Source organism: Charadrius vociferus, unplaced genomic scaffold (genome assembly GCF_000708025.1).
Source record: "Charadrius vociferus isolate BGI_N301 unplaced genomic scaffold, ASM70802v2 scaffold693, whole genome shotgun sequence".
Lineage (NCBI taxonomy): Eukaryota > Metazoa > Chordata > Aves > Charadriiformes > Charadriidae > Charadrius > Charadrius vociferus.
In genome coordinates this window covers 159,696-169,664 of record NW_009647753.1, presented here as the reverse complement: position 1 = coordinate 169,664, position 9,969 = coordinate 159,696, and the positions used below count along the sequence as shown (strand labels likewise).

The 9,969-nt window shown below is 40.8% G+C and overlaps 1 protein-coding gene across 1 annotated transcript in view; it reads right to left on the bottom strand.

Annotated features, from left to right (window-relative positions):
* Positions 1 to 2,957: 2,957 nt before the first annotated feature.
* The window catches only part of DNAJC25 (DnaJ (Hsp40) homolog, subfamily C , member 25), a 14,894-nt gene continuing 7,882 nt past the window's right edge, over positions 2,958 to 9,969 (bottom strand). The window contains exons 2-4 of the mRNA XM_009882129.1: positions 8,462 to 8,614; positions 6,292 to 6,762; positions 2,958 to 3,664 (exon numbers count right to left, since the gene is read on the bottom strand). Of these exons, the coding sequence (XP_009880431.1) occupies positions 3,542 to 3,664; positions 6,292 to 6,762; positions 8,462 to 8,614 (747 nt within the window). The 3' untranslated portion in view covers positions 2,958 to 3,541. The remainder of the gene's footprint in view (positions 3,665 to 6,291; positions 6,763 to 8,461; positions 8,615 to 9,969) is intronic.

Here is a 9,969-nt window from a genome sequence, read left to right as displayed (position 1 = left end):
GGAAAGAAAAAAGGGGCAAAGGGGGGGAAGTAAAAAGGGGGAAAGGGGGGGAAAGAAAAAAGGGGGGAAATGGAGCGGGGGGGAGGAGAAAAGGAAAAAAGAAGAGAAGGGGAAGGGGAAAAAAAGCAGAAAAAGAAAAAAGGGGGAAGGAAAAAAGAAGGATAAAAGGGGAAAAGAGGAAAAGGGGAAGGGAACAAAGGGGGGGGGAAGTGAGGGGAAGTAAGAGAGCTCGTCAGCTTTCTGCAAAGATTTAACAAAAAGCCCACCCTGCCCACAGGCAGCTGTTGGGCTCAAACTGCCCAGCAGCTGCTGCATCCCCCACACTGTTCCTCGCCATTTCACTATTGACCATAAATAAGTCGCTTCTTGGCAGGAGTTTGCCGGCCTGTTAAAAAGCTGGTGGGATGAAGTTCATAGCATCAAATGGTGGCTCTGAACATAGGGATGACCAGCCATGGACATGCTTGAGCCTCACTAAAAGCCTCAGCACGGTCATGGAAGATTTGCGCTGAATCTGAAAGGTCCTGGCTCTGAACACCTCTTGCATGTTAAGTGACATGTGTATTTCACCTTATATACACTATGTATTTGAAAGTACATACATGCTATGAAACAGATACAGTTCTTTGAAAAAAGCTGATTGAAAGTAAGGTGGTTCTTCTCCAAGATCCTATTAGCTTGCCATGCTTTTCCACACAAAGATCTCATCGCTACCCTGTACCGGCAGTGCTTGTTCATGCAAATGCTTCTCTCAGAAGTCATCTCCGCTTACACTGGATTTACTGGGTAGTATTGCAACTATCAGCAGTCTCATTCCTGCTTTCCTCATGTGTATAATTGCTTTGTCAACTTTATTTCAAGATTGTAGTGTCAGAAAACCAAGCCAGAGCACCGGCAGCTGTAGCAGGGGAGCAACAGCGCTAGGCAGGACCAGAGCTACAAATATTAGCATGGACATGAGCACTAAAGATTACTTTCAATTATGTGCTAGTTATTGAATTGACTGGGACAGGCAGTCCAGGAAACTATTAGCAGTGTGTGAGTCCAGCCCTGCACTTCTCACCAGGTTAAAGACTGAACAGCATCCCAGCATTTCACATGGGCAGGGGCTCTCCTGTCACATCAGCAGTAGCACAGGGCGGGGAAAAATAGGGCCTGAAAATTTATGCCTAGAAGACAGACACCATTTAGAACTACAATGAAATGTTAGGCTCGAAATGCTCAGTAGCCTCAGCTAACGAGGTGTCACTGTGACACTGACAGCTTGGAAAAGACACACGAGATTTCTCTATCCCTCGTCACAGAGATGTGGGTGCAGCGTCACTGCCCAGCAAATTTTTGCTGGAGCCCATGAATTTATGCCTGAATCTGGTTATTTTCAAAGGGCTCGTATGTCAAGAAAAGAGGAAAATCCAAGCCAAGTGTGCAGAACAGTTCGTTTCCAGCAGGTCATGCTGACCTTCCCTTCTCCACTCAGCATCGAGGCAGTTTAACAGACACACAACACCATTGTCACTGAGAGACACCGTTCTGTCCTCTCCAGGGACTGCCCCTCCATTGCACCGATTTCCTGCTGTAGTGTCAGGTCAGGAAATTAATCTTGGTTAGAGTTAACCTAGGTCAAAAAGGAAAACAGATCTGTCTTTTGACTGCTTATTTGTATAAGCCAAATCCGTGGCTTGAGAGGGAAAGGATGGAGCAAAAAGAGGCACAAGGAGCAGAGCTGTTAGCCTGTGAAACTGTGGCCACAGGTTTAGATCTTCAGGCATGCACTTGCCTGCTTCTCTTCCAGATAAAACTGTCTTACCTATCAATCGACACCATTTTACTTGTGCTTACCTTTATTTCCATTGTTTCTATCACAGCAACTTAATCTTTCCCCTTCCACTCTTGAGGAGGCTGACCGTGATTTGGGAGTTGAAGCAGCAATACATCCAAGCTATGAAGGTCTCTCACTTCATGAACATCTTTGCAGTGTTCCTGCCACACCACGACAGTGTCCCCAAGGTTACGTCGTGAAAGCAAGCACAGCTTATTATAGATACCTTCTTCAACAAGTTTTAGATTTGAATTGACCATTAAAAACAAAGTGAATTAAGTTTACAGCTACACTACATGCAGCAGCGATGAAGGACAAATCTAGCAGTTCCTCTTCAATTTTACTAATGCGTACAGAAGTTAGCTATTTAGCATAACACTTCTAACATGCTTTTGAATATGTATTATTTTGAGCAGAAAACTAAGATGACATTCCAAGAACTAGTAAAAGCTAAACTAGCAAAAGAGGCATAGAAAACAGAAACTCTTCCTCAAACAATGAGGACAGGTCACCTTTGCAGAATCAGAAACATCTTGCTTCAAAAATTAATCAATAAGCATTTTAAAAATTTTAGCTTTTACGGACTTGGGCAGTAGTAGCAAGGTCAAGAGCTTCTCTCCCAGAACCAGTCTCCACAGAAACCAGCTATCCTAGCACCGTTTTCAGCAGAAACACTTCTAATGAACTTGCTTTTACAGATATATGATAAAATTCCTGAACAGAAATACGGTAACAGAATCCCTTTTACAGCAAATCGTGGAAACTCTGACCTGCGCTGAGTTACAGAGGAAATCACAGCGTGCTCTTGTGCATTATTTATTCTAAGTGCTCTGAGGTCTGATCAGAAGAGATAAACATAAAGAATAATTTAGATTTAGAATTTAAAACATTCAGTATGTATATTATATAAACTTTTATTTACATAAGGCATCAAAATTGCCCTTTTAAACAAAAGGCTCATCTTCCCTTTTACCAATACTTTGGTGAAAGAAACGTCACATTTAGTAGACTAATATTCACTGGTATACTTGTTCTGAACAAGCCGGTACAATCCAACGTACAAGATGAAAAACAAACGTCAAAAGATCTAAGCATACTGTTTCATTAATCACTCTGTAGAACAAAGAATTAAGGCTTCTTTGCATCACAATGATGATCAATCATGCATCATTTATTCCCACAAAGAATAAAACTCAAGTGGAGCAGGAATAGCAAAAGAAGTCCGGTATAATCCCCATATTGTCTACATCAAAAAACAATTTGGCATCTTAGAAATTAGATTGAAAAGTAGGGGGCAAGAGAGAGGAAAAGAATCCTTTATGCTTCAGAATCCTTTATAAGCATTTCCAGTGTCCTTTTGCAGGAACCCTTCAGTTTGAAAAGGAAAAACAGGACTTTCAAGGACTGATCTAGAAACATGTTCAGAAAGGCTAAAGTTATGGTTCCACTGATCATGAATATGAAATATGTAGAGCAAATACATTGTTTGGAATAATGAATTCCACACTGAGATCCCCAAGTAAATGGCATATCTACATTGAGCTGAGCCTGTTTAATAGGTCTGATTTATAAAAATGGTAAACCTGTATTATTTTTCGGCCTGATTTAATAATTCCTGAGTTTTAGATCACTGCTGAGCCACAGCAGACAAAACTCTGAATGATGTAGTGAAAAGTTTTGCAAATCACTTTCAACATTAGCACACATTTCGTTCAGCAACTTTCAATCATCAATGAAAGTCAGTCTTCCCGGTCCTTCATTTTTCATCCACCGCCGGTATCTCTTCCATCGGGGATCCATGGCCATCTTCTTCTTTAACTCCTCCTCTTGTTCTCGTTTATAGACCTGATAGACAGACAGAAAATATTAATAAGGCTGAAGAAACAGCTTAAGTGAACCTCACGGGAGGTGTAAGCATTCATAGTTCAACCATTGGCCAGCTTACTGTTTTTGCAGGAGACTGACCTGCCACACAGTAGCACCCCTTGGCCAGCAGAAAGTGTAGGACTACCTTCAGCCACAGAACCTACTGGCTGTAGTTGAGATGCTTTGCATTTTTGCTGAGAGCAGAACTTCCTTGTAAGATGGTGCTGCAAGCTCCAAAACTTTTTTTGCTAAAGAACGAGATGCTGACATGTTCGACAAAATAAAATTTGCAGTAAAGAACTGCTAGTGCTCGGAAAGCTAAATTTTGAGTCCCTTCTCAGCACACGTACAGTTCAATGCAGTTCTTCAGCTCCTCGCTGTAGTTGTTTTCCCATTTCGAAGTGATTGTCTAGACAGAAACTTTTTATTCCTAATTAAGTTTCTCAACCAAGTTGCATTAAGTATTGGCAGTACCAAATGATAAGTAAGTAGATTCTGCCAAGAAATGGTGTCATTGTAATGAAATCTACAATTATCAGCAAAGTCAAGTATCTAAAAAAAGCAACAGCATCTGCATTTTCATTCTGGAAGGCAATTTATGTACATACAGCCAGTGTAAATCTCAACATCACCATACAGTTTTATGTTATCTTAGTGTCATCTGACTTCCTCCCGGAATGGAATTGAATTTAAGGTTCTGCTATGCATGACCAAGATCTAAGAAGTATTATAGATGGCTTTATAATTACACCTGCTCAATGTTCAGTGATCATACAGGTTCTAAGAATTATTAGGAAAGTAACAGAGGTAAAAAAAATATATATTGCAGAGCTCCATGATGTACCTGTGTATTGAATTCTTGGTCTTTCCCATCCTAAAAGGACATTGGAAAACTGAACAATATGCACACAGGCATCTCCAGCGATGAAAGAACAGAGAAACTTTTGGGGAGAAACACCTAAGGACATTTTTCAGTCTAGAAAAGATACATCTAAGTTTCAAGTATGGATGTGGTAGTGGGACACATGAGCACAGGTAGCATGAGACAAGAGAATAAAGCATGACTATTCTCCATTTCCAACAATACAAGAACCAGCAGGTGTCTAGGTGACTTCAAAAAAACCGTCTTCTACACGTATTGCTGAACTCATGACCAGATGGCACAGCACACACTGAAAGTTTTAATGCATTCAAGATGTGACTAGAAAAGTTTATAAAAGAAAAACCCATTAAAGAAATTACCTAAAAATTCAGGAAGTCCCAAAGCTGCAAATTATAGTGGATAAATATTGCTACATGGGTGCAAATTTCATGTATTCTTCACTAAAAATCAACTGCTGGCCCCCACAGGAGGTAAGTCCAGGCTAAACAGTCTTCACTTCTGGCAAATACAGCTCTTCTATATTCAGTGACCAAAGCATCAATAATTAGTGATGGATCGCAAACCATGTCATTTTTTCTCTACAACAGCAGCACATCCGTCCTATCTTACTTTTTCCACATAATATCTGCTTTGACTAATAAAGTTACTTGATCTATGGACTTCTAGATTGTATTCTAGTAAACCCATCATCATTCAACATGTGTATGTTCCTGTTGGCTAATCCTTTCCTTAGCATCAATTTTACTATTTCCAAGTTTCTACAGTAATCCTCTCTTGCCTGCTTTTAAAGAAGCATTCGCTTATCTTTGGTGCCCTGCCAGCAACAAAGACAGTTCTGCCACCATCCCATTTCTTTTCCCAAGTGTATGCAGAGCAGCAGCAGCAACATCTCCTCTTCCCCTTAACCAGGCCAAATTTGTATTCGCAGTTTCTCTTCGTCTTCTAGAAACCTCCCACCCAGATGGCACACATATGAGCTTCTGTGGAACAATGAAAGTGTTTTGTCAATCTGCCACCCCCCAGCATACCGAGTCATTCTGGACTGCAAATTCCATGCTGTGGCTAATGGTCTTTCACTGGTCTCACAGAAAGCTAAAAAAAAAAATAAATCTGTATTGACTGTTTAGTAACTGGCTATCCATGGCAAGAGTAGCAGTTGTGCCTAATGGTATTTTATGTGACATCTTTACTTCAATAGGTATACAGCACAGCAAGAAGAGTCCCTGACTCACTGAAGGCCAAAGAACCATCAAGGGACAGTTTAATAAGAATGAGTTAGGAACAAATGGCTTAAAAGACTGATGAAATAGGAGTTTCAGATGATCCAGGTAATCATTACAAATTATTACTGTTTGGAGAACAGTCTTCAACCTATTGTAGTAACTTTGTCATACCACACAGTTATAATAAAGCCTTTCATCGGATTCAACTAAATCTTGTATGCATAGATTACCTAGCAATCACAGGTGGATGTCCCCTGACCAAGCAACTCCCTTCCTGTATCCATGGGCATGGTCAGGAGCTGTGGTCTACAAGTCCATGGGCGTAAGAAGTTGAAGGAAACACATCGAGTGGTTGTCTAAGAGTTTTCAATTTAGAAGGTAACAGCTAAAATTGAAGCAATGCTTCATGCAGACCCACCCTGAGCACCTTCACAAAACAGCTGTTCTTACTCTGGGAGCAATGGATAACTAACATTAGCTTTTCCACCAGAGCTACCCACCTCATAGTTTTCTCGTATCCACAGCTGCCGTTCAAGAAAGGTATCTTTCTGATGATCTTCTAGGCTGTCAAACTGAGATTGAGACATCTTCATGTACCTTCGTATGATATATAGCTTCTCTTCCACACCATACTCTTGCCCTTTAATAGTGAAACAATAAATCCACCAACAGTACCAAACTATGTATTTGCACAAGTAAAAAGGAGCGAGAAGGATCTGAAACAGAAGAATATCATATATCTTGGGCTTCTGATAACCGCCTTTTATATCGATTTTATTTTTAATAATGTCTTTGATGATTTCTTCCTCTTCTTCACGAATTTCTTCTTTGGACCGCCTGTTCTTGCCTTTTTCTTTAGTCTTGTTGAGTAAACCTTGTTGCCTAGCAATCTCAGTAGCTTGTATACGGTATTTTGGCACTGTAGCTAGGTAGTTGATAGCTTCATTGTAACTGCTCCACCAGCTGAAGAACTGTAATTGAAGAACAGTAAAAGTAAAAAAACCATGTTTTTATACAGACACATTCCTATTTGGAGGTTTGCCAGGAAAAAAAGATAATGCCATCATACAACTTTAACAGCAATTACATTACAGCAAGGGTAAAAACTGAAGGTAACGGTACTTCTGCAGTTTTACAGAAGCTCTAATTATTCCTCCAAACTTAGTAAGGCACCTGGAAAAGAGACACGTAGATGTGTATCTCACAGCAATACACAGTGATGAGGAAGGACAAGCAGACACTGTTCAGATTGGTTTTGTTCATAAGAAGGTGGTGATCTCCTGAAGGTTAATGCTAGGCTGTGCTGGCCATTCTCAGAAGTCCCCTTGGATTTATCAATAAAGTAGTTGGTATATGAAATTTCATTATAAAATCATTACCCATTTAAAATAGTTAATTAAACATAGATTAAGTACGTGACAATCTCATTAGTCTGACAGGATTCACTTCACAAGATTCAACATCCCTCTCTAATTTCGAGCTACCCTCTGAATTTCAATGGGGGGAAAAAAAAAAAAAAAAAAAAAAAGAACAAACCAGAAATACAGCGCCTGGGGTGAACATGTCTTATTGGGGCAACTTTTTTAAAAAAGCAGTATTTCACACTGTTCACCAAGACAAAGGGCAAGCATATACACATTACACAACCTTAACAAAGGCCAAGAAGCAGAAACAATAGAAAGCAAGAGAGAGACAAATCAGTTTACACAGACTTTTACACTGAATTTACTACCATCTGGCAGCTGGATCGCAGGAAAGTGAGCGTCTCCACTTACAGCGAAAATAAGAAATACGAGGTGAAATGAAACTCTGCAATTGGACATAAGTCTGAAGAGAAATTAAGTATTTGGCTGCATATGCCATTGGAATTTATTATTCCAACCTCTCAAATTCCGATCAACGTATTTTTGTTTTAACTTCCAATATCCCATTAAAAAGTGAGCTATCTGCACCACAGAATAAGCTGTATCTTCCTCTCCTAAACTTTTGGGGTATTTTTAACGACATTTTGAACCAGTAATCTAATAGATGATAAATAAAAGAGTTCTGCACCTTCTTCCACTTAAATATTTGTCAGCAATAGTGCAAGTTTTCTCATCTAAAACACCGGCTGCTTCCTTGCCCTTGGAACTACCACCTGCAGAGCAAACTTCACTTCTCTCCTGACTTCTTTGTGGTGTTTAAAAAACACTGCAATGTAAGACTCACACACGAGGGAACTCCTGATATTCAGTCCTATCATCCGAATTGAGTCTTGAATTTAGTTTGTAATTAGTCTGCTTTTTAAAAAAATTACTTATGTAGCTTGACAAACTGATGCACGCATCCCTGGAGCGCTAATCCTGCCTGCGCTCAGGAACAGGCTGTTCTCAGCTCACCGCGAAGAACTAAATAACTCCTTTAGAAAAACTGTACTTGTCTCCATGAAGTATCCTATCATGGAAAGAAACTAATCTCTACCTTTGTCCAAGGTGCCATGGGCAGTGACAAAAATGCTCAGTACATCCTGACTACAGATTTGTTACGGACAGCACACAGAAGTTTACCACAGCAGATAGGAATGGGCCTCCTCCTGTACTGTTTAATATTTGGCACATTGTGAGAGCTGCAGATACTTCTCTTCCCATTCACAAACTCACTGAGCAGCATCACATAAACATGAAATTTTACCTGAAACACGGAGATAGCACACACCGTAACTAGAATCACTATTCTGACATCCACTTTAGGTGCCAATCTTCTGCTGTAGTAGTGATAATAATGCCTGTAATACTCTTCAGGATGATCCAACATATAGTCATAATCTTTACGTGTTTCTTCATCCTGCAGGATGAGAGGAAAAACAAGCATAGGTTCAGATTTCCTGTTCTCACTCTGTTATAGCTGCATTTTACATCTCGTTAATGACCATGCTGCTACAAAACTGGCAATAGCTCGATGGAGTATGAAGCACAGATGAAAATCTTTGGTCCTTTTCTCATATTCTCAATTAATTTGTTCTCACACTCATCTGCCCACGCGCATCTGACATATGTGGTCTTAAATCCATAAGCACGCGCTGCATGAAGACACTTAATACTGAAATAAAGAGAGGCAACTGAAATCCACACAATAAGTATTTTTAACTTCAGAATGGGAAATCCAGATGGACTAGAATTAATAAATACCTCTCAGGAAAAGATTTTCAGATGAAGAACCTATTAAGAGATTGTTTTACAAATCTTTTAGCATTAGCTTACAGGGCTGTGGAATCTGTCCACTGCCAGGCCATTTCAAAACGTCATTGCTCACATTTCCTTGGAGTTTTTCCTGATTTTCACCCATGTAATTAAGAGATGAGAAATTTAATTTTGTCCGCTTCAAATGCATTCCTTTCTGACCCCCCAAAAAGTTCCCTTTTTTCTCCCTTGCAGCCTTAAAACACCCACAGGTTTCTTTCTTCCATTCCCAATTTCCGCCTTTGCCAAACCATGCATATTTCACCCTGATAAGCCTCCCTTACACATCCTGTGTGCTGCTTGAGTCACCGTTACATTTTTGCTTAAAGGAGGGCCATGGAGATGATCAGAGGGCTGGAGCACCTCTCCTATGAGGACAGGGTAAAACAGTTGGGGTTGTTCAGCCTGGAGAAGAGAAGGCTCCAAGAAGACCTTACAGCAGCCTTCCAGTACCTGAAGGACAGCTACAAGAAAGCTGGAGAGGCACCTTTTACAAGGGCGTGTAGAGATAGAATGAGGGGGAATGGCTTCAAACCAGAGGAGGGGAGATTTAGATGAGATATTAGGAAGAAATTCTTTACTGTAGGGTGGAGAAGACACTGGCACAGGTTTGGGGAGGCTGTGGCTGCCCCATCCCTGGAGGTGTTCAAGGCCAGGCTGGACATGGCCTTGGGCAGCCTGGTCTGGTGGGAGGTGTCCCTGCCCATGGCAGGGGGGTTGGAACTCGATGATCTTCAAGGTCCCTTCCAACCTAAACCATTCTATGAATATATACCTCTAAGTCAAAGCCCATTTTAAATACAAAGGGGTTTCCAAGAAAACCGTACCCTCCCACACACACACTCTCGGACTGGCTACCGAGGATGGTTTTTCGGGGTTCCTACCCCTCCCTGACTGCTGGTAGGAAGCAAGCCGGCTAAGTCTACACAAAGGGACGCAAAACCGGAGCCGCAGAGCCCG